The 25,119-nt window shown below is 44.6% G+C and overlaps 2 protein-coding genes across 2 annotated transcripts; one reads left to right on the top strand and one right to left on the bottom strand.

Moving 5' to 3' along the window:
• Positions 1–938: 938 nt before the first annotated feature.
• On the top strand, positions 939–23,098 carry LOC108098006. Its single transcript, XM_017200646.2, is given in 13 exon segments — positions 939–1,852; positions 3,861–4,205; positions 11,857–12,040; positions 13,331–13,513; positions 13,580–14,053; positions 14,055–14,897; positions 14,960–15,446; positions 15,577–15,903; positions 19,637–20,150; positions 21,025–21,421; positions 21,586–21,834; positions 21,911–22,107; positions 22,179–23,098. Coding segments are annotated over 13 exon segments (5,481 nt in total). The 5' UTR covers positions 939–980; the 3' UTR covers positions 22,588–23,098.
• Positions 23,099–23,610: 512 nt separating this feature from the next.
• On the bottom strand, positions 23,611–24,660 carry LOC108097916. The gene is made up of 2 exons (XM_017200452.1): positions 24,582–24,660; positions 23,611–24,236 (listed from the first exon to the last, which is right to left on the bottom strand). Exons 1-2 carry the CDS (start codon positions 24,645–24,647, stop codon positions 23,658–23,660), a joined length of 645 nt encoding a protein of 214 aa, XP_017055941.1. The 5' UTR covers positions 24,648–24,660; the 3' UTR covers positions 23,611–23,657.
• Between the last annotated feature and the right edge of the window lie 459 nt (positions 24,661–25,119).

Here is a 25,119-nt window from a genome sequence, read left to right as displayed (position 1 = left end):
CCGATGTTGTCAATTAGCCGAGAATAGAATTGTGAGCTCAAATTGTCGAGTGGCCAGCATTGTCGAACAGCAGCGATAATGCCAACAACGATGGAGTTTAGTTAATATTATTACGCTTGCTTTTGTTGTTGTTGACGCGTGCGCAGCCAAGTGAAGCGACGTCGACGCCAACGCCGGCAGAGGGTTGCCCCAGAGCAGAGTTGACATGGCAGTGAGCGTGAAAAATAAATAAATAATACAATCAAAGGGGGCAGCTAAGCCCGCGACTCTTCAATGTTGAGCAAACATTAAAGATGCACAGAGAGAAAAGATAGCAGTTTAAACAACGAGAAAATACTATACTGAAAGAAATTATTTAGGTAAAAAAAATTGAATACATTATAAAACGTAACAATCAGATCATTTATTTTTAGTTTCGCAACATTTAAATTTGTTGTAAATTATTCCGTATGTGCTAAACTCAAATAGAGATTTTATTATTAAGTATACAAATGGGAATGGAAATGGAAAACTGAATTTTTTCTGCGTGTAGGCAACAACCGCAGTAGCAGCAACAAGTGGCAATATCACCAAACAACAAACTGGCAACAAAAGCAACAGCAACTCCAACAAAACAGCCCATAATCACAATAACAATAACAATAACAGAAACAGAAACAGAAAACTCTTAATCATGAGTGGCGCTCGCTGGCAGCGCAGTTGGCGCAACATTTTTGCATAGGAGTCGACTGCGGATTCGGAGTTTGTCCATACATTTTTTTGGCCAGCCAACATTTGCGTCGCCGGCGTCACGGAGCGCGGACGCGACAAGCGCGCGACAAACATTTGAGAACCGGAGAACGGAAACCGGAAAGCGGCTTTCGACCAAACTAATCACACAGTGCAAAAGAAAGAACTTTCGGGGTGGGAAAAAAAAATAAATACAACGTGCTACGCAAACGCGAACAGAACGATCGGTGGAGAGAAAAAAAAGAAGGCAAATGGCCAGTTGTGCGCCGGTGATCGTGTGGAACGGTGCTCAGTTTACGGCGAGCAGCAGGGAACTGGAGCAGCTGCGTCGGGACTACGGTCTGGATGCCCGGATGTTGGAGGCGACACTAGTGCCGCGATACAAGCGCCACAAGCCGCAGGCGTCCGCTCGCAACGAGCACGTTCGCGTGACCACCAAGGAGGAGGCCAAGCAGCAGTCGGACTGGATACTCAGGCAGGATCGCAGCGCGAACGTCAGCCAGGTGAACTTCCATCCGTGGGCCGGGGCCCACTTCGACTTGGTGCCCTGGCGTCGCACCCGATCGGCCCTGGACCTGTCATCCGTGGCGGACTATAATCACGGCCTGGTGGATCCCAAGTCGCTCAAGGGATTGGAGAAGCTGGAGCTGAGGCAGCAGCGCCGACGATTGCAGCGGGCGAGGTCCACGCATCAGGGATTGCGGCGATTGGTCCGCGTGCGTCTGATCTTCTCCATCGAGCTGCGGCACAAGCGGATGGAGGTGCTGCGGAAGAGCGCCCTGCCCGTTCGGGTGTTCGAGCAGCGGTTCGCCCTCTCGGAGAACGAGAGTGCCGCCTACGAGCGGATCCTCCTGGACGCCAATGCCGGGGTGGAGCAGCACGTCGGCTACTTCAGCAGGCGGCCGGTGGCGCAGGATGCGAACGAGGAACAGCTGGTGGTGGACTTTGCCAGCGAAACGGAGGCGGACGACAAGCCGGAGGAGAAGGATCAGGATGGAGATCGGGAGGAAGCTCAGTATGCCACCATATCGCCACCGGCGAAGGCAGGAAGTGACCAGGGGGCGACCAAGGAATCCGGACAGGTGCCATGCGTCAAGTGCCGCGACATTGCCATCAAATTGAGGTAAAAGAAATCGCCAAGAGAAAAAACAAAACGCCGAACCAGAACACACAAACCAAGCTTATAAATAGACACGCTCTTAAATCAATTAGCCACAGTGTACAGTGAAATATCGCTAATCAAAAAGAGTTCATAAGCAAACTATAGTTGAAATATCTTTATGTAAAATCCGACTTTAACTACACAAAATCTTGCTAATGAGTGTCGTAATTTTATTGAAGCTATAATTTTGAATCAGAAAAGTTTCTTTGATTTATACACATTTTTATTGAGTAGTCCTATCCGGTATTTGAATCGCCGCCAAAGAATCGTCGAGATCCACATGCGAATTTCCCACCAACTTCGAGGCTTTCCCATTCCACAAAGAAAAAAAAAACAGAGATCTCCACGAGTATAATTTCTTAAATGATTATTTTCTTCCGTTCTCTGTTCTTCTCTTTTTTCGAAGCTTTCGCCTCTGAGAATCTCCATCCTCTTCAATCTATAGGTCTTTACTTAGATATCTAACTACTAATCGATTCATGGAGATATATTGCTGCCATGAAAACTCTACTTCTAAAAAAGTAAAGCTTTTCTCGGAAGAGTATAAACTTAGCCACATTAATTATAGCATTAATCGCTTGGCTGCGTTAAGTATAGGTACTCATTAATATTTTAAATGAAAAAAATAAAAATTCGTTTCATGTAGTTGGTTACATAAATTTTTCGGATAGCTGCACGAAGCATTTAATATTTATTTATTGAATCGAATCCAATTTAAGTGTTAGCTGCTGGCTGAGAAAAAATCTTTTCAATGGTTTTTCGTTTATTACCAGTACAAAATTCAAAATTATTTATTAATTTAAAAGACTTTCTTCTGTAGGCAAAATTATATCACAAGCTAGAGATCAGTTGAACCCAGAAACAAAAAGGTTCACACCTCTTAACACCCTTAAAGATCATAATTTTCTTAACCCCCTTTGCCACTTTTGTTGACCAACTGGCCTGCAATGCTGTTGCCAAATCGCTTATTTCACTTTATTTTTTCTCAGCCGAATGTTTGTGGGTTTTGTCAGATTTGTTAGCTTTGTTGGCTTTATGTTTTTTGTTTTTTTTTTTTTTGGCTTGTGGGATTTGTGGGGTTTTGTGGCACCTGCCCTGTTTTGTTGACACCTGCTACCGGCCCGCTTCCATTTTCCATTTGCCATTCGACGCCGCCACCGTTGATGCAATAAACTGGAAGAAAGTGTCGTCTTCGCGGCTTTCTGTTTCTTTATGTTGCCACAAGTGGAAAGCAGCGACAAACGAGATACGAGCAGCAGATACAACTACAACAGCTCACAAATGCCCGGCATTTTCGCATTTTAATGCTGCTGCCGTTGGCGTTGCTGCTTCTCAGCTTTCAATTAATTTGTCGCCGTGTGTATTGTTTCTTTTAGCATTATCATTATGATTGTTTGTTGTCGCGGAAACGGCAATCAGGTGAGTCAGCAGCAGACTTGACCTGGTTTAGTGATTCGGCAAAGGGCACCCAGTGAATCCGAGTGCAGCCAAAGATGCTCACACAGATGCAATCAAAATTAATTGCCGGCACTTCCCCTGGCCAATTAATTAATTACAAGGCGTGCCTAAATCGCTGTCAAAGGGAAATACATCATTTTTCAATGTAAAAACAGAGAAAGAAAAATTGTATCCCCAAGACAATATTTTTATTGGTACACTAAACCTTTATTGTAATCATTTAACCATTAAATTCATTTAAAAAATCATATATTTTAAGGTTTTATATTTTCATAAAATAAATTTGTTTGGTAGTTCGTGTCTTAAGTCTTTTGCTTGCTTCAAGTTTGTGTCTTAAGTCATTTGTTGCGCCTTCAGAAAGTTGACTTCAATTTCTTTTATAAATCAAACCCGAAAGTATGCAATGCTTTCTTAATACACATTGCAAAATAAAATGGCTTCATTTTAAATGTAATTGAATCTTTTTAAAATTTAAAGGCTTTAATTTCTTTTTTTTCTTGCTTGCTTGCAGAACGATAAACGATTATGCGCTCAACTCGAATCTGCACCTAAGCCACAGTAGCAAACTGAACAATCTGCACAGCAACAAGCTGATCCACAGCAACCAAAACCAGAGCAGCAACCTGAACCCGAGCAGAATGCACGCCCACCAGCTGGACTCCTATTTGGGCGGAGTGGGCGGCATGATGAACCTGGGGAACCTCGGAAACATGGCACAAATGGGCCAGATGCACCATCCGGGGAGCGTTTCCGGTAGCGAAAGACCCAACGGAGGAGCTCTGGCCCTTCACTATGCCGCCGCACGTGGCTGCCTCGACTGTGTCCAACTGCTGGTCGCCGCATCCGTGGATATTTGGTAAGTCGAATGTGCACCAGTTGCCCGAAATTTATGTATCGTAGAGATTAGCCAAAAGTTGCACTGCGATTTTAGCGCGGGGTGAAAGCTTTTTGCAGCCGCTCCGTTCCTCGTGTCGCCTTTATGTGTCGGGGAAATCGGTCGACGATTGATGGCGGCTCCACTTTGTGCTTTATTATTTCCTCGATCCGTCTGCATTTCCATTCGACGCGGTTTCTTTCCATTTACTTGCGACGATTATTCTCATTAGACGTTTCTTATCTGCTTTGATTAGTAGAAGAGTCAAAACAAGTTGCTCATTATATAAAAAAATGGCAAGTGGGTTAAGTTTGTTATATGCTTTTTTTAATTGACAAAACAAGCTCATAAATTTTTAAAATGTTGGTATCTCTAAAAAAATTATTTTAGATTTTTGTAAAAATTAGAATTTTGAAATAAACTAAGAAACATGAAAGAAAATATCATCCCCGTTGAGATAAACCGATTTTTTACCATTTTATGCAAGTTTTCCCGAAAAAATTAAGAAAAAATTAAAAAATCGATTTTACAAAGAAATCAAAAATTATTTTCTGAAATTTGAAAGAGCTGGTATGCAACTTTTTTCTAGGGCTTGAAACATGAAAGAAAATGTTATCCCAGTTGATGTAACATGATTTTTGACCATTTTATGATATATTTACTATGGAAAAATGGAAAATTTGATTATGCAAACATTTGAAAAAATGCATTCTCCGAAAAATGGAAAAGCTGGTAATCCTAATTTTGCATATGCCTAGAAACATGAAAGAAAATACCTTCCCCGTTAAATTAAAATAATTTTTCGACATCTTATGAAGGTTTAACTAAAATTACAAAAAAATTAAAAAAAATAATTGCAAACCAAAAAAGATTTTTTTTTCGAAATTAAAGAATACAGTTTTCCCGGTTCAAAGGAAGACATGAAATATATCCCTTATCAAGGGTTTTACCCTATTATAAGTCCAGTTTTAATAACAATGCTTCTGTAACGATCTAATTATCATAAACGGAATCGGCGAATAAGTGGATTTGGGAAATTGCGATCTGCTCGCTGAACTAGGAGCCGTCAATTAAATGCACTAATTAAAACTTATTAGCTCATCCAACAAAGTAGAAAGAACGAAGATGTGTCGGGGGAGAACTAGGAAAACCGAGGTAAACTAAAACGAATCTTGGAAACTATCCGCTAAGTGGGCCAGCGATCCGTGGCCAGAGTTTGATTCACCTAAATTCCTGTGCTCCAGCAGCAGCACGCGTCCAAAGCTGATTCATTTAATTGGGAAATGGGAATGGGAATGGGAGTGGGAATGGGAGTCCAACTGGCCAAGGCGAGCCAGCCAAGCGAGATGCACTCCATCGCCAGTGCCATAACACACTCCTCTTCCTCGTTCCCCATTTCCCCCGTCCCACCATCAACTGCATCCCATGCAGGCAATCCAATCCAATCCAATCCCATCCAATCGAGTCCAGGCCAGGTTTGGTTCTATCGTGTGCTATTTTCAATTGGAGTCAAACTGGAAAACTCACAGCCCCACAAAGCACCGTTGCAACGAGTTTTCCCCACTTGCCGCCAAGTGGAGCAACATAATGCTGGCCAAGGAATCGGAATCAGAATCAGAATCGGAGGTTGAATCAGGCAGTACGAGAGTCAGAATCGGTGGCACAGCCTGTTCTTCCATCTCCTCGCTCGATCGCCAGCTGAATTTCATATTTACAAAGCGCCAAGGCAGATCAATTGACATGACAACTGGCACAGAAAGCAAGTTGAGATGAGAACGAAGGCGGATCGTATAAAAAACTAGAAGAAACTGACTGACTATTCATTGAAATAGGTTAAAATATTTTAAAATTAAATATTTTTACAAAGTTTATAATTATGTATTATTACATTACTATCTATTTTAATTTTTATATAAATATTGATGCAATTGAAGGTATAAAAATCGATAGATATGTACATAATAGCATATTATCAACTCAACCAGAAGGTTTCAGTTGACTTGCTCAACATTACAAACGGCCCTCGTCATAAACCGTTTGATAGTTTTGCGTACAAAGGCACCTCGATGAAGACAGCTGGTACTTCTTGTGAAAACACGGAACGAAGAGAACGAGGGTGGTTTTATTAATTCGGGTTTTAAGTGGATCGAATTTGTTTTGTGAGGATTGCAAAAATACTTGGATGTTATTATGATAATGATTTCTTAACATTATAAATAAAAGTCAAGAATCACTTAAAAGATTAAGGGATGCTTAAGTTTCTTGAATGAATTTGTTTATGAGGCGTAACCATTAAATATTGTATATTTCCGTGTGTCTATCGTAGTTGAGAAAGTTAGCAACTTGATTTTCGGTAGAAAGCTTATATTACTACATATTGTGTTTCAAGAGTTTATAATTAAAAGTGGCAAACGCCTACAATTCAAGGGTGTCAACTGTGTGTTTCTCAATTTTAAATGCCACTTGTTTCCGTGTTGCAATGGCTGATCTGTCGATCCGCCCTCGCCGTTGGCCATTTGATAATATTGCGTATGGCGACAGCTCGGTGTCGAGCTATCTGGTTTGCCACCGCCACCGCCACGCCCCCCGTCCGCCTCCCCTTGGACAGAAAGAAAGAAGAAGCAGCAGCAGCAGCAGAAGCAGAAGAAGAAGAAGAAGCAGCAGAGGAGGAGGAAGCAGCACCACCAGCACACCAAGTGTGGTTCGCGGTGGCCACTCGATGGCGCTTGGCATTCGGTGGTGCTGGCTATTCGCGTTTCGCTGGTCGAAGCGAACGGTGCTTTCGTTCGTGGGCTTCGTCTCCTCGGTCTTGTATATCGCGCATATATAGTATACCATATATATATATTTGATATATAGCAGCCGATTTATTGCGGTGGCTGGTGTTCAAAAGTTGTTACCGTTTACCAGCGACCGTTACGCGCAGCAACATGCGGCTGAAGAATGAATTTGAATTTTGATTTCAATGGTGGTTTTAGTGCGGTTTCGCTTTGAAGCTCGATGCAGCAGCGCGGCCACGCCTCCGCCCCCCGCGACTGTCCATTGGACAGCCAGCAGCAACATCACAAGAAGCAGCAACATCAGTAGCAGCAGCAACAACAACAACAACAACAATAACAACAAGAGCAACACCAGCAACGGCAAACAAAATTTCGCGCTTCAAAGTATTTCAAATGCAGTTAACGAATCGGAACGCGAATTAATTAACAGTTTCAGTGTACCAAAGAACTGCAAGGCAGAAAAAGAGCAGCAACAACAGCAGCAGCAGCAGCAACAGCAGCAGCAGCAGCAACATCTTCACCCCGCAAACAGTAGCCACAACATTTGGCTTAATGCCCAAGCCAACAGCAACATCCGCAGCAGCAGCAGCCGCAGCAACCGCAACCATGAAAAGGTAGCCACGGCTGCTTTTGGCCAACATTCAGTTGCCACTAATCGATTGGCCAAGGCAGCGAGGAAACTAAATGGCCGAATCGGGACGAGAAGGATGCTGCCAATAGCTGGCTAACCTTCTTTTTGTTCTATATTTTTTTGCAAGTGTGTGTTTGAGTGCGGCATCAAATGCTTTAAAATTGCAAATATAATATATATAGTGAGTGCTTATGCCTATGCTTGGTCCGAAAAGTGAGGACGGGTAATCCTTGGTCAGAGATATCAAACCAAAAAAGTGGACTGTGCTCAGCTATCAGCGAGGTTACCGAAAATTCATTCAAAGCCACATGATAACTTCAAAAAAAATAAGGATCATTTTACGGAATCATGAACAGGTTTTTAATATAAACGGGTAGAAACACAAATGTTTAAAATAGGTTGGTTGCCATAATTAAATTAACCAAATGGGGTACAGTATAAAAAATATAAATTATAAACATAAAAACATAAGTGTTGTAATTAATTTAAAAAGGTATTCAAATTACACGAACCATTGACAGATTTTAAATGATGATCTTGGTCGTAAATGTTCCGAAACTTTTGCTAAGAACGCCCAGAACTAAACGGAAATCAAATTAAATCAAATCTCTGGTAGAGAAGATCCAAAAAAGGCGTGATAATTGTCGGAGAATCGAAGCCGAGAAGCGGCACTTGCTGCCCACATTTGCTGGGGAAATCACTCGAAGACTTCCACTAATCGCTGCGTAATGAATCTGTATCTTTGTATCTTTGTATCTTTCTATCTGTGTATCTGTGCATCTCCCTGGTGTCCATTTGTGTCACTCGCGTGGCTTTCATTCTGCATTCTCTCAGCGATCTGAGCAATTGGCGAGGCTTGATTGTCAATCGACGATTGTCGATCGGCCATCATTGGATGCGAGCACGCAAATGTTCAATTAAATAAACGAGTCTATAACTGTCAACTGGCATTTCTAACGAGGCTCCTGCTTCGCCTCAATTATTTCGCTTTTTAATTCCATTTTCTGTTCGGCCCCCAGACACATTAAATAAATTAAAAAATAATTATTAAATTGCAAATAGAAAGAAACAAGATGAGGCAAAGTAAGCGAACACACAAAACAAGGAAAACAACAACAAAAATGGGTAAAATATATACGAGTATAGTATGTGTTTATTTCTTACTGTATTTTCACCAACTAAAGAAGCCACAAAGATACGAAACATAACATAAACGCGACGCCGGCGGGGATAAAGATGAAAAATCAACTTTAATTGGTTTACAATTCATTTCTAAGCGAGAAAAGCTGGAAAATGTAACAAGTAGTCCGAAGTCGGACGAAGAAAGCCAAAGCCAAGCCAAAGCTCCGCTGCCGTGCGCAAAATCCATGAAGTCGTAAGCCAGTTGACTAAGTGAACAGATACTAGTATCCGTACCCATATACCCAACTACCCAACTACCCGACTACCCATCTAGCCATCACCATCATCATTTTGGAGCAAAGGGGGCGAAAGCACAGTGGGTCAAAAGATAGTTACTAAGGGAGCTAGTTTAAAAAGAAGGATTTTAAAAGTGAACAGAAGGGATTCTCAATTTCTGAACTAATCAATGACCAGTATAGTTAAATATAGTTGAGCTTAAAGTAGGTACCTATTTTAAAAAATTATAAAAAATATTTATAGCTGCCAATATAATTATATGATAGCAAGGGAAATAAATCAGGCGAGAGTAGAAAGCCAGCATTTGTTATGTCTGGCAAATATACAAACGAGATATATAGCTCACATAAAGAGGAGGAAGAGCCTTAATGTATTGCTCCAAATTGCAGTGTTCACAAAATAGACAAACGATTTTCCTGACTCCGCTTGGGCAATCCGGCAATTTGAAGATTGAAAAGCCTGACCAAGCGTGCGCCTTTGTTGGCCAGTTATTTTGGCGATGGCGATGGCTAAATGGTTGAATTGCGATGATCACGGTGATCAGTGGCCATTATAATTCTCCCGTTGGATAAAGCGGTCCACACCCACTCTTGCCCCACTGTGGCGTGTGGAAAGCCAGGCCAGCTAAATGGTAACACGAGCAATTCGAGCCACACAGCACACGAGTTGAAGTTGCCAAGACGCCGAGACGCCAAGACAAGTGCAGATTTTCGACTGGGAGTCAGGCGTAACTCGCCGAGAGAAACCTCCTCCCCTTCAGTTTTTGTTTCGCTTTTAGGCGTTAATTTCACCTAAAAAGATTTATATATATATATAATATATATGTTATATGTGCGGGCAAGAAGCAGAAGTTTGTCGAGCAGATCGAGCATCGAGGGTTTAATCATGGTTTAGCCACCGCAGCGAGCTGTCGAAATAATGCAGACTTTCGGTTTCAGCAGGTACCTACACTTTGATGATGTCTACTATCTGCTATATGATCCATAAAAAAGTGGCATAAAAATAAAAGTAAAGTAAAACAAAAGACTGCTACCAAAAAAAAAAAAAAAAAAAAAACTCGATATGCAAATTAAGGCATTTAAGTGATTTTTCCTAAACCAGTTCCATAAATCGAACTCTTTTTCTCCTGTGCGTGTGCGTGTCTGTGTGTGTTTTTGTGTGTGACTGTGAGTAGTGAGTGCATGCCTAACGGTACAAGGAAAATCAAAGATACGGAAAAACCGGAAAATATAAAAAAGCCCAGTGACAAACGAAAGTGAAAATCGAAACGAAACTTTGAGCGTGAACGGTAAGCCCAGGCAAATAATAAACCAGAAAACACCAGAAGCACCAAGCGCACTGCCAACTGAACCCTTCAAAAACTATATATGTATATATATATATATCGTATATTATTTGTAAATGAAAAGCAAAGCAAGACCCACTCAAACACACACACCCGAAACCCAGAGAACTGACCACGAGACCGACCACCTTGCAACCTCACCCACATCCACTTCCACTCCTCCACCGCCAGCTACTTCTCCACGATCAACGTTAAGAAGGGCCTCCTCGGCCGCATGACCACAAGTCTGACCTCCTACCGCCGCAGCAAGCAGAAGTCCAAGTCGAACAATGACATCCACACGATCATCGCCACGGAGGTAACCGCCGCCATTCTCAGCAGCAGTGTCCACAGCAGCAGCACGGGATCCGAGATCGAAGAGGTTCTAGTTACCGGCAATAGCAGCCAGGCCATTGAGGAAGCATCGCAGGATCACAGGAGCAGGAGCGAGGAGCAGGAGCACCAGCAGCCGCAGGAGCATCATCATCATCATCCCCCGATGGACTCGCACCACCATTCGCATCCGCACCAGCGGCGCAAGGAGCCCGTCGAGGTGCCAATGCGCCAGCCACTGGACGACGACGACGAGGATCAGGACTCCAACGAGGACGACGAGGCCACGCCCATGATGAGCGGCGTGGGCCGCAAGGAGCAGAACAACCGACGCAGCGTCGTCAGGTGGGGCATACAAATCCATCCAGAAACAGAATCCATGATGGGGAATGGGTTCCAAATAAATAACTGCGGGTTAACTGCTAAAAAAGAAAATCAATGAAAGGAACTTAAGATACCTAAGATAATATATCAAATTATGCCAGTATTATTATAAGATTACAACCCACATTAATTATTATTCTTCTTATAGATTGAAAGTTATAACTAAATAATCTCGACTTATAATCTCGCAATCTAGTTGCATTCCCATCTCACTCATAGCAACAAACGACATTACATACCGATTGCGCATTAATCTTTGAATTTGTTACCCAATTTCGATCCATAGTAGTCGGCATTTGATGGGAACATAATCCCCTGAATAGCCTGACAAATCGGTGTATAGCTTTTCCCACACATTCTCCGAAGATTACCATTCCATTGATGATGCAGTTGATTAATCTCTGCCTGCCATCCATCCACGCTCTTTGTAATCGATCGATGGATCGATGATATTCCGCAATGAAAAAAAAAAACGATTGTAAAACCGGTGAAAGAAGAGGAAAACGACGAGAAGATTTTCCAGTGACCCACTGCGTTTTGTAGCGATTAACTGCAGTTATGCCTACACATATAGTAAATTATACATATATGGTATATATTATATATGTATACCCTGCATATCCAACGATAGGTTTTTGTGAATTGGGAGCGCTTTTAGCTATTTTCGGTGCAACTTTTTACTCATTAGACGACGTTATAACCTTATCGGCTATTCTACCTTCCAATTAAACGGCAATTAATGAGTGTTCTTTTGGATTTCAGCGCCAATACGCAAATGGACAACGATGTCACGCCCGTTTATTTGGCGGCGCAGGAGGGCCACTTGGAGGTGCTCAAGTTTCTGGTGCTCGAGGCCGGCGGCTCTTTGTACGTCCGTGCACGCGACGGCATGGCACCGATCCATGCCGCTTCACAAATGGGCTGCTTGGATTGCCTCAAATGGATGGTGAGTACGCCATAGTAGCTCCGCTTCAATTTCGGCCTTTAACCGATCCGATCCGATTCGATCCGTGCCGATCCGATCCGCAAGAAGCCAACTGGCCCAACTTGGCCAACTTGGCGACAGGCAATGCAGGTCAATTGCCAGATTCAGCAGCACTGCTGAAAAGCAGTTGCTAAATTGAGGGGAAATGCCGAAATTCCTAATCTGATTGCCAGAACTAAGAAACAACGAAATAATTGCATCAGTTTTAATATCTACAAAAAAAGTTGACAGTTTTTTAAATTGCATGTTAGATGTTTTTAATATTTAAATTCATTTTACAACAATATCAAATTTTCAATATCAGTTTTAAATGCTAATGAAAGCATAGAATAATAGGAAGTATGTTTAGTCTAATGAAAGTGGGTCTTCTTTATAAATATAAATCTCAGTTGTTAAAAGGTGCCAATTCCGTTTTATAGCTATTTAATTTTAATTAATTTAACAATTTATTTATCGTTGTTTCGCTCCGTGTGGCTTTGAACCCGTTTCCGTCGGCTGGAGTCCGTGGGTCCTGTTTCGGTGGCTTTAACGGGGTTCTCGAGTGGGATTCTCGGCCCGGTTTGTCACCGGGTCTCAGCTATTTGTGCCATTTATCAATCGGGGAATGCGTCCGACGGAGGAGTGAAGTGAGTGGAGTGGAGTGGATTGAAGTGGAGGAGAGGAGGTCAAGGAGTGGAGAGAGTGGCCTATGCAAAGCCAACGCTTCCAACGCAGACAATAACCTTCCGATGGCCAGAATGCGTTTTCAAGATCAACAGCGTACACAGAGGAGCGATGCCAGTTGGCTGTTGGCAACCGCCTTTCTAAATTGAACTAAATAGCTGCCATTATAGCCACAACGCCTCTCGGCGGGCAAACCACTTTCCACAACGCACACATCTTGTGCCAAAGTGCCGAAAGCCATTGACTTGAGCTAGTGGACAGGGAAAGACGTGGGGCGTTGAGTTAGTGGACAGCGAGGAATAGATAGACACTCCAGCATCCCGTCGAGACACAAGTGGAGTACTCGTACTCGGGCTTTAAGACGGATTAGCTTAAACAGACATGACTCAAATGCCAGTGGACGGGTTTCGTGGCAAAGAGACGTTGATGGATCTATTACTTTGGGGATGTCTACCACATTTCGCAGCAGAAGGAAAAATCTAGAACATTTCTTATTTCAAAACTGACTTGAAGAAGTATTCTGCTTGGAACACTTTTGAATTTATATTTAAAGGAATCATAACGAATAACTATCTTATTTCCCGAAAGGTTCAAGATCAAGGGGTGGACCCCAATTTGCGGGATGGGGATGGAGCCACGCCCCTGCACTTCGCCGCCTCGCGAGGTCACCTGTCCGTGGTTCGATGGCTGCTCAACCATGGAGCCAAGTTATCCCTGGACAAGTACGGCAAATCGCCCATCAACGATGCAGCAGAAAACCAGCAAGTTGAGGTGGGTTTTCAACTCAATTATTCTATTTGGTTGAACTACTTAATAAGACACCTTTCTTGATTTCAGTGCCTGAATGTCCTGGTTCAGCACGGCACTTCGGTGGACTACAACGGCAAGAGTAGTTCGCAGCGGCACAAATCGCAGCAGCAGCTGCACCACCAGCAGCAGCAGCAACAGCAGCAGCAGCAACAACAACAGCAACAGCAGCAGCAGCAGCAGCAACATTTAAGTAGCAGCTGCAACTCGAACTCGAATTCCTCGAAGCAGACGAGTCGCAGCAACACGATCAAGTCCAAGTCCTCCTCGACTTTGAGCTCGGATGTGGAGCCATTCTATCTGCATCCACCTGCTTTGGCAGTCGGTGCTGGAGGATCCGGATTGGGATTGGGCATGGGAATGGGAATGGGCATGGGAATGGGAATGGGTATGGGAATGGGAATGGGAATCTCGCGGAAGAACAGCGATGCCTTGTACTCGCAGCAATCGAGGAGTTCCTCCGAGAAGCTCTACAATGGTTCGTCCTCTTTGGGCGGCAATCCGGGGAGGCAACAGCTCTTCGGTTGGCAATGGAGGAGGCGGAGGCGGAGGAGGAGGAGCGGGAGGAGGCGGTGGAGGTGGTGGTGCCCTGCTGCCCAACGATGGATTGTACGTGAATCCGATGAGGAATGGCGGGATGTACAACACTCCCTCGCCGAATGGCAGCATCTCCGGGGAGTCGTTCTTTCTGCACGATCCGCAGGACATCATCTACAATCGCGTGAGGGATCTCTTCGTGGACTCCGATTGCAGCAGCAGCGTGAAGCAGCACGGCAAGAGCCATGGCCACCAAATGATGCAGTCGAAGGCGGGCAACGCGATGACCATTCAGGCGGACGTCCACTCGAGCTCCAGTGGAGCGGGCAGTGGCTCCGATGAGTCCGTCTCCATTTCGTCCAGCTTCAACTCGCCGAAGCAGCAGCAGCAGATGCGCAGCCAGAGCTTCAATCGCCACGGCAGCACGAGCAACATCAGCAACATTAGCAGCGCCGGCGGCAACATGAAGAACAACAACAACTATAATAACAACAAACACAAGGGAATGGGAATGGGATTGGCGAGCAATCAGAATGGTGGCGGGGATCACGACTACGAGGATATCTACTTGGTGCGCGAGGAGTCGCGAAAGCAGCACCAACAACAGCAGCAACACCAATTGCAACAGCAACAGCAGCAGCAACTTCAGATGCAGCAACAGCAGCAGCAACAACAGCAACACCAACAGCAGCAGCAGCAGCACAAATACAATGTGGGACGCTCCCGCTCGAGGGACAGTGGCTCCCATTCGCGTTCGGCCAGCGCAAGTTCCACCAGGAGCACAGATATTGTACTTCAGTACAGCAATCACGTAAGGATCAACATATAATATATATAAAATATATTATAACCAACTTTGTTTCATCTTTTCAGAACTTGAACAACAAGCGCAACTTGAATAACAGCAGCAGCAACATGAACAACAGCAGCAGCAACATTGCACTCAACAACAATAATAATAACAACAACAACAGCCTGCTGAATCGCAACAAATCGCATTCGATTATTGGCTTGCACAGCAGCAAGTACGAGTCCTCGCTGAAGGACAACTACAGTGCGAAGAACGTGAACCTGAACCTGAAGAACCAACTGCTGAACGGCGGCATCAAGAGCGACACCTACGAGAGCGTCTGTCCGCCGGAGGACGTCGCCGAGCGGACCAAGCAGTCGCACAAGAACTCCATGATCCGCAACAACCTGGCGGATGTCTCGAGCAGCAACGGCAACGGCAACGTCAACAGTGGCAGCAACAGCAACATTAGCAACATTGGCAACATTGGCAACATGAACGGCGGCAACCAGAGCAGCAGGAATCTCAAGAGGGTCTCCTCGGCGCCGCCAATGCAAAATTTGGCAGTTGGTGAGTCTTTCTAAATGGAATACATTCCATTTATAATACAACTCCTTTTGTTATTGAAAAGAGTTACTAAGTGTTAGGTATTTTTGAAACCAGTTTTAACTAATTTGAAAATGTTTTAATCATCCTTTAGTTAATGGACCGCCGCCACCACCGTTGCCACCTCCATTGAGGGCACCCGCTCAGCAGCAGCGCAACAATTTGAGTGCCGAGCAGGCGAGCAACATGAATGCCAATGGCAATGGCAATGGCAGCAATGGCATCTACAAGAAGAACGTCTTCGGACCGAATCAGGGTCCAACTAGCGGGGGTGCAGCTCCTCCTCCCGTTCCGGCTCCCAATCCCCAAGCTGCTGAAGCAGTGGACTCCGATTCGGGGCTGGAGGTCGTCGAGGAGCCGAGCCTGCGGCCATCGGAACTGGTGAGGGGCAACCACAACCGCACCATGTCCACCATTTCGGGTGAGTCAAAGATGATTTCAAATATTTTAAGAGATATGCGAGATTTAACAGTCCTTAAATGCGTATTAATAAGGGAATGAATAACATGGGGGTTTTTTTTTTTTGATGCTAATTTTAATGGGCTATTTATTAAGCATTTCACTTTGGGAATGGACACCAGGGAGAAGATTTGTTAACCCAAGAAGCCACTATTAGTTGATTAAAGTTCCTTAACCGTCGATTGCCAGTCGCCAGGTCTTTGAACTCGGCAATTGCCGAGGGGTTCCGCATCGTCGATGGCTTGTGACTGTCCGCAGTCCACCTTGATTGATCAATTAGGGGAAATTCGCCAGTCATGTCTCGATGTCTCGATGTGGGGAAAATGGCAGTGAAGTGCCCTGCAGTAAAAACGAAGAGCGAAACGAGTTGCCCGAGGAGAACCTGATCTCCCGCTGGTAGCTGATGCCTGTCACTCGGCTGGGATAATGGATAGTGGTTACATCTTGATCGAGGTGTTAGCTATTCGGTGTGTCAACACGGCAATGCAAATAATGTCGTCGATTTGAAAAACATTATGGTTAATTAGGAGGATGGCGGAGTGCACTAGTTGAATTTAAAATCCATTTAAAAGGGATTTGTAATGTCAAAAGCTTATACGAAACCAGTCAAACCCTAAGGATACCATTACTAATAATAGTCAGCAATCTAAATGGGCAATTTCCTAGCGAAAAAGCTTACAATTGAAAACAATACCCCCAATTATCACACAATAAACATCACGGGGCTTCGCTTAATTGCTACAATATTCGTAACTGAAATATTCGAACGATAGCTGCCATGCTTGACATGTGTTGGCTCCGATTTTCCATTTGTTAATTGCCCATTATGTCCGATGGGGCAGGAGAAATGGTGAGAGGCATTAATTGAGCCGACGTTCACACGATCAGGCGGCAAAGATCCGTGGAAAATGTGGCTAAAACAAAGAAGTGGAAGTCAAGCTGCCGCCTGCCTGCTGGAAAACTGAAAAACTGAAAAACTGAAAAAGTGAAAAAGTGGAAGTGCCAGCGATGAAAACAATCCCAGCCACTTGACTGCCGTATGCGGCAAAAGTCGTGGGACATGAGCTGCACTCGAAAAAAATACCAGACATTTCGTAGATTTTCTTTGCCAACTTCAAGTTGGATTTGAGATTAAATCAGAGGAAAGGCTTAAGATATTAGCACTTACAATTCAAAGCGATATTTTTTATTGGAACTTATTCAGGAAAGGGAAACTTATAGTTTATATAAAATATATATCAAGAAGGGACTTTTCCCCTCTATTTGATTTCCCAGTGGCTGAACCCACATTATTGTCAATTGACGTTGGGTTACATAGCTTATAACAAACACTGGACACATGACATCCCCGATCCACGATGAGGAAGCAATTTGCCAGGTACAATGTCGCGAATGTCCCACACACTTGGCCACAACAATAATAATTGGCGACCGACGAACCACGAACCTCGAGCCACGAACCGCGAACCGCGAACAGCGAACCACCACCCGCACCGCCGCCCACATGTGCCACGCCCCCCTTTTGGCAATCGGCTCGTGGATCTGCGAAACTTTTACCCACGAAAGTGAACGTGTTTGCGAAGCAGTCGAATGGTCGGATGGTCGGTTGGTCGGTCGGTCGGATTGTCTCTCGCTGGCAAAATCCACTGGCGGCAATCCGTCGTCTTGGGTGAATAACTTTGGCGATGGCTTGAACCCAGTTCAGGCTGCCAACGGAGCTCGCCCAGGCAACATCGTCACCATCGAAGTGGTAGCCGCGTCGTCTCCAGGGTCTTGCCATTAGCTCTTCCGACCGATCATTAAAAGTGTCGCGTTAACTTCTCACTCCTGAAAATGTGCTTAACCTAAGGAAAAAAGGAATCGCCACAATGAACATGCTCGGCTCGGTGAAGATGCACAAGAACTCGCGGAGGAATTACTTCACGCTCAGCTTCCATCGGTTCGATATATTTCGGTGTAAGTGGTTCTCGCACAATAGTGATAGCGCACGGATAAAGCCAGTGAAATGTGTTTAATTTAAGTGCTAAAAATGCTTTCCAAGCCCGAAAATCTTCTCTTAACAATAATCAAAACAAGCAATGAACTCGTGGCGCTAAAGTGTATTTTATTAATATATTTTAATTGCAAAAACACTAAGTGTGCTTCAGCTAACGTTATAAATTTAAATTTAAAACCTCTGATTTAAAATTCGTAAGGACGAATCGAGAACATAATTCATTAACAAAACTCTCATTCTTGAAAATATCACATACAAATACATATTTTATAGCAAGGATAACAAACATTGTCTTGAATATAAAGATCTTCTGATTATTCTGAGACAAAAAGTTCGCTTTCTTTTAGTTTTGTTTAAACAACTTTATCTGGCAAACATACTAATTTGTTTTGATACATGGCGCTTTCAACCAATATTCGGCTGCCAGTTTGGCCTCCTAATTAATTTGAACATACCTGTGAATACCTGTACAGCGAAGATCAGGCATTGCACTCGTAAAACAGCAAACGAAACCGAACTGGACATCAACTCCAATTTCGAATTTCACCGCGGTCTTGACTTGACGAGTGCAAACCGCTTTGCTCCGCACAAATTGATAGATAAAGTGTGCGAGGACATGTGGAAAAATGCGAATTTCGTTCGCTCTTTTTTTTTTTTTTGGGATCGCATAAATAAATTCAATGCAAACTGGCCGGACTCGATTTCGAGTGGTTTGGCCATAAGATTGCAGCCATGAATCTGCGCCAGCCACCACCACGTAATGATCGCCGGGGAAACAAGTTAGCCGAGGCCGTGAAAGTTGGCGACCAAGTGCGATCGGGTTTAGATGGGGTCTGGCCAATTAACTGGCTGCCTGGAAATTGGCTGTGACGAGAGGCACAAAGACTCATGGCAACAGCTTTGGCTAATTCAATTTTTATGGGGATACTCCCACGTCGAAATGGAGGAGGTATTCTTCCGTGTGTGGGGATAATCATCCGATTCCGAAAGAGATTTCCCAGGAAGCCGCGAGCTTTTCAACAACAATAAGGAAAACCATCATATGGAGATTTCTTTACATAATGGACATACAGCTACCAACTCAATTTAAAACACTGAAATAGTATTGTTTATATGAGGTTTATTTGTATTTTTGATTAGCGTTTCTTTGACACCTTCTTAAGTCTGAATAACCAATCAGTCACATTTGAATGCTTATCTCTGGCAGACTTTTCTTATCTCGGCCACCCTTAAATTGGCCCAGACATGTGTCCCCTTATCTGCCAGCAATTAGTTACCATATCTCAGTCTAATGAACTTTGAAATTAAAAATAAAATATATTGATAACAGTTTTCCTTTACAATATTTGAGTTGAACCGCTGAAGATGCATTTCATACAGCTTGAGCTTTCGATATCCCTCGAATGTACTCCATTTCTTGAGTTTACTTAGCCACTGCTTAAGTGTAATTTATGTGATTTTGTTGTCGTATTTGTATGCAACTGGGGCTCCGGCGTCTCATCCAAATCAAAATCTCCGTCTGGTGAAAGGCGGCTACGCAGCGATCCATTGTGCTGGCTGGCTTTTTCGTATTTTCTTGTGCATTTTCTATATATTTGTTTTAGCTGCTGTCTGCTCAGGTTAGCATGACCAGATTCAGACTGCTCAGACTGATAGCTGCTAACCCACAAAACTCATAAATAAATTGGTTCAATTCCAGCGAACAAGAAAGCCAAGCTGCTCAATGCCGGCAGCAGTGGCGGCAACGCCAATGGAGTTGGCAACACCAATCCGGAGGAGTCCCAATCCCGTTCAGGAGTTGCCAATGGCAGTGTCAACAACAGTGCCCAGTCGAATGGCCATTTCTATGGCTACTCGGAGGGACCCAAGGGCCAGCAGTCGCGGAGCAATGCGAATGTGAACTCGAATGGGAACTACCAGCAGCCACATTATCCCAACAGCCAGCCGCCGCATCAGTACACTCCCAGCTTGTATGGAGGAGGCTCCTCCGCGGAGGACCACTACGAACTCACCCAGCAGCAGCAGCAGATCTACGGTGAAACCCATTTGCAGCGGACCGGCGGACCCAATCTGGTCAACAAGCAGCTCGTGCTGCCGTTTGTGCCGCCCAGTTTTCCCAACAAATCCCAAGACGGCGTCACGCATCTCATCAAGCCGTCCGAGTATCTCAAGAGCATCAGCATCGACAAGCGTTCGTGTCCATCCTCCGCCCGGTGAGTGCTCATACGAGTGGTTATCCATCCCCCCAAATATCTACCATATACATATATATCATATATAATAGAGTATATCCTCCGTACCCTGGCTTTCAATTAGCACATGGCAGCCGATTTAATTTGGCTGAACATCTCGTGCAGCGGCTTTTTATAATTAGTATCTCGGCTGTACAGTTGCCTCGCCTCAATTAGCCAAAATCCGAAAGAAAGAAATAGCAAATACATATAAAATAAGATACATGGCTTCAAAGACTTGGCTGGTTGGCTGCCGCTGGGCAATTAGCAGCTACCAGGTGGTTAGATCTCGGTGCTGCGGCTTTTCCACGCGAGAAAAGCGCTGAGCAAACTTCACTTGATTGCCGAGTAGCCAAAGAAAAAGTTCAGAACACATTCCCGATACTCTTTCTCCTTTAAAAAAATATTTAGGGAAGTTTTTATCATAATAGCTTTATGTTAAAATATTGCATTTTTACCAATTAATGATTACGATTTAACACTTTTCAAGTACAAAGTATCTTAAAATTCTATTTTATATCTTAAACTTGGTTGCAAAAGCCAGATGCACAGCACTTTGGCTGAGAGCTTCGCCACTTCCTCTGGCGATCAAGAGTGCATGAAATTTTATGCGTGCCACTTTACGGCCTGCCACTTTTCTTGCCACAGTTGCGATGTTGCAGCTGCAGCAACTCAGTTGCAATCCGAAGATGATACTGCGCACACGCCACGCCTGGCGCAGGTCCGCCCACTGCCCACTGCCCACTTAGCACCACCGACCACCCACGACCACAGCCACCAACCATCAACCACCCACCAGTGAAAGTAGTAGCTCCCTCTAATTCGACCTTCTTCTCCGCCTGCTCTTCATCCACAGCTCCACGGACACGGAGGACTACATGCAGATCCAGATTGCCCAGCAGCAGGTCCACCACTCGCAGATCCATTCGCAGCATCCGCAATCACATCCGCACCTCCAACACCCCCATCCGCATCCGCATTCGCATCCGCACTCGCACTCGCATCCCCACCAGCTGCATGGAATGGGCGAGCAGCCGCCGCTGCCGCCGCCGCCGCCGCCGCTGCCCCACGGAATGCTGCCGCCGCAGCCGCCGATGGGTGGTCCGCCCTCTGGCCAGGATGCCACCATGACCGGCAAGTCGCACAAGCCGAAGAAGCCGCACGGCTCGGCGCCCAACTGCCAGGACACGGCCACCAGAAAGCAGCATCAGCCCCTGTCGGCCATCTCCATACAGGATTTGAATAGCGTTCAGGTGAGCAGTGATCCTGATCTGATCCAGTTTCCAAACTGAAAGTAGAATAGAATCTTACCACACAAACTTTAGCACCTATCACCCATTTCTATTTCCATTTCCATTTATATTTCTAATTCTATTTCTAATATTATATTTCCAATTCCTATCCCCATCCCCTCCAGCTGCGGCGCACGGACACGCAGAAGGTGCCGAAGCCCTACCAGATGCCCGCGCGCAGCCTGAGCATGCAGTGCCTGACCTCCAGCACGGACACCTATCTCAAGTCGGACCTGATTGCCGAGCTGAAGATCTCGAAGGACATACCCGGCATCAAGAAGATGAAGGTGGAGCAGCAGATGGCCAGCCGCATGGACTCGGAGCACTACATGGAGATCACGAAGCAGTTCTCGGGCAACAATTACGTTGACCAGGTGAGTGTGTGTGTGAGTGTGTGTGGCCAACTTATGTGGACGGTGGCTAAGAGGCGGATCAAAGATCTACTTGCAGATACCGGAACGAGATCAGGCGGGCAACGCCATACCCGACTGGAAGCGACAGATGATGGCCAAGAAGGCGGCCGAGCGGGCCAAGAAGGACTTCGAGGAGCGGATGGCCCAGGAGGCGGAGTCGCGTCGCCTCTCCCAGATCCCTCAGTGGAAGCGCGATCTGTTGGCCCGGCGCGAGGAGACGGAGAACAAGCTGAAGTAAGTGCGTGTGGTGCGGCTAGCGGGGAGTCTCCTGGACCCCTGGCCTCAACTCTCTGACCTTCTTCTAGGGCGGCCATCTACACGCCCAAGGTGGAGGAGAACAACCGGGTGGCGGACACCTGGCGGCTCAAGAATCGCGCCATGTCCATCGACAACATCAACATCAATCTGGCCGGCATGGAGCAGCACTACCAGCAGATCCAGTTCCATCAGCAGCAGCAACATCATCAGCAACAGCAACAGCAGCAACATCAGCAGCAGCAGCAACAGCAACAGCAGCTCCAGTTGGGCAACAAGGAGAACCACGGCGATCTGAAGGCTAATGACCAGGATCAGGAACAAGGCGGCGGCGCTGGCAACCAGGAGCTCATCGAACCCTCGGAGGGCAGCCAGGGACACGTCGAGGAGGAGGAGGACAACATCATACCGTGGCGCGCCCAGTTGCGCAAGACCAACAGTAGACTTAGCCTGATCTGAATCTGAATCTGAATCTGCATCCGCATACCGAAAATTCCAAACAGAAATCCGTCCTATAAACTCGACTCGTCTAAGTGGTGCATTTTTTTTTTTTTTTTTTTTTTCGATTAACTTAAAGCATGTGCAATTATCAAAAGCCCTACATATAAACCATAATAACTAAGTCTAAGTTTTAGCTACTTACATTGTACTATATCATAACCTCTATCATTACACCTAATTGTACTCAAATGTTTTTTTTTTTTTTTAATTCGGCAAAAATAATATTGTTATTCCTAGGGGACAGTATCGCAAGGCGAACAACCATATATATCTAATCTAAACTGCTGTCCTTGAGCTCTATTTCGGTGTTGTATTTTTTATTATTTTTACCCTCTAACTATTATTGTATTTTTTTTGTGAATCGGCTTGAATTTATTGAGTAATGGAATTAATTTAATTGTCTCGGTTAAGCATTTTTTTATTGTTATTTGTTTTTATATACGCGGCTCAAACAATATTATTAATTATATAAAACATAAATACATATTACAGCTATAAATAAACAAACGAACGAACGAATCAATAAATACTTATGTAATTTAAACTTGCTTTAAATTGTGTGGCAACCTGCCAATATGCAACATACGGGGAACCCATACAAAATTTTTTGCAAAAAAATATATTTTCAAAAATTTGGAAAATTCGGTATGAAACATTATTATAGGGCTTGAAACATGAAAGAAAATACCTTCCCCGTTAAGATAACCCGATTTTTGGTCATTTTATGCAAGTTTTTCCAAAAGAAAAGTGCGGAAAAAACGGAAGAATCGATTTGGCAAAAAAGTCAAGGTCAAACCAAATTCAAAAAATTTCGAAAAATACATTTTCAGAAATTTGAAAAAGCTGGTGTGGAACTTTTAGTATAGGCACTGAAACTTAAAAGAAAATACCTGCCTCGTTGAAATAAACCGATTTGTGCAGGTTTTCCGAAAAATCGAACCCCCCAAGCTCCGAAATTAGACACAATCAAAAGAAGTTGCATTGCTTTGCTCAGAATCTTATGGTTTTAATACCAATATGCGCACCGCTTACGTCATGCTGGCAATGCAGACGTTGATGTTGGGCACGAAGGCGTTGCAGCCGGAGACAACCTCCTTGGTGGCAGTGGTGTAACAGTTGGAGGTGTTGAAGGGCAGAGCGGTTCCCTGCTTGATCATCGTGTTCATGCGGCGGACGAGGCTCATGGTGGCGCAGAAGGCCTTCCAGGTGCAGTGGAAGAAGCTCTTGGTGGAGGAGGCAACGCCCCTCGTCTTCGCAGCGCAGAGATCGGAACGCAAGTTAAGGATCTTGTTGCTGGTGACGATCATCTGCTTGGCATTGTCGATCATGGCCTGCACATCCTTGGGAATGGCGCCGGTGCAGCTGGCCACGTCATCGACGTATTTGGTGCAGGTCAACAGGACATTGGCCACCTCCTCGACGATGCACTTGGTGCCGTTGATGCCCTTGTATCCAGCCCACAGAACCTTGCGGCAGCCGCTAATGAAGCCGTACTGCTCGATGCCCATGAAGTCCTCCTCCTGGTCAAGCATCTCGTCGGCGATCAATTCCTCGAGCTCCAAATCGGTGTAGGCCTCAAAGTCCTCGAGAGCACCAACGGCATTGGCCTGAAATGAAAAGAAAAATTTAACCCATTAACTTAATAAAAAAAAAAGTATTTTAATATATTTGCTTTCATTAAAATTTAAACAAAATTACCAAATTGAATTCACAGATTATTGAAATATATTATATGCTAAAGTTTCACAAGGTTTTCAAGCACGAAAAAAAAAAAACAAATAAAAAAATGGTCTCTTTTTGTATTTTTCCTTTGCCACCACAACATTTATTTTCTCTTTATCTTATAGACGTGATATTCAGTAGCTGATTAAACGAGGGTCTTGTTTGATTTTTGTACCCTTGTTTTCTTTTAGATTTTTTAGAAGACGTTCCGTGGCAACCGAGTAACTTACATTGGCGGTGGTCAGGAGGAAGCTGGCCGAGGCCACGACCAGAAGGCACAGGCTGATCACTTTCATGTTGCTGGTAGATGGTTTCACTGGTGAATGCTTGCTGACCGATCCGTGTGGTCTATTTATACGGAAGAACCAACGGCGCCATATCGGTGAAGTGGCGATCCGGCTGCTCCGATTTGCACATATACTTTTTTAAAATAGTATACAATAATATGCCGTCGATATGTAGTTTTAATTAAGCTAACCAAAGTGCGAAACTAATTTGGCATTATCTATGCAGCGTGGACACAACGAGTGATAGCCAGATAGCCATTCCGGGGCTTCCTCTAGTGGGTGCTGACAGCTCCGAAAGCTCTACGAGATCGGTTTTAGATAGGTGACACGTTCTCGATGCTGCACCTGCACAATCGACGCTGGACTGTTGCTCCCAGGAAACACCCAGTGTTTAATTTTAGAGGCGCTCAGCAAAACAAAACCCTTGGAAAAGTCACTTCATCTACATCTACATCTGCAATGGCAGTATGACAGCTGCTCA

Source organism: Drosophila ficusphila, unplaced genomic scaffold (genome assembly GCF_018152265.1).
Source record: "Drosophila ficusphila isolate 14025-0441.05 unplaced genomic scaffold, ASM1815226v1 contig_197, whole genome shotgun sequence".
NCBI lineage: Eukaryota > Metazoa > Arthropoda > Insecta > Diptera > Drosophilidae > Drosophila > Drosophila ficusphila.
Note: the sequence above shows the minus strand (reverse complement) of the source record. Positions and strands in the feature narration are given on the sequence as shown.

Coding starts and splice junctions, on each gene's coding strand:
- LOC108097916 (XM_017200452.1), bottom strand. CDS start 24,647: ATGAAAGTGATCAGCCTGTGCCTTCTGGTCGTGGCCTCGGCCAGCTTC. Junction 24,237..24,581: donor TCCTCCTGACCACCGCCAAT/GTAAGTTACTCG, acceptor TTTTCATTTCAG/GCCAATGCCGTTGGTGCTCT.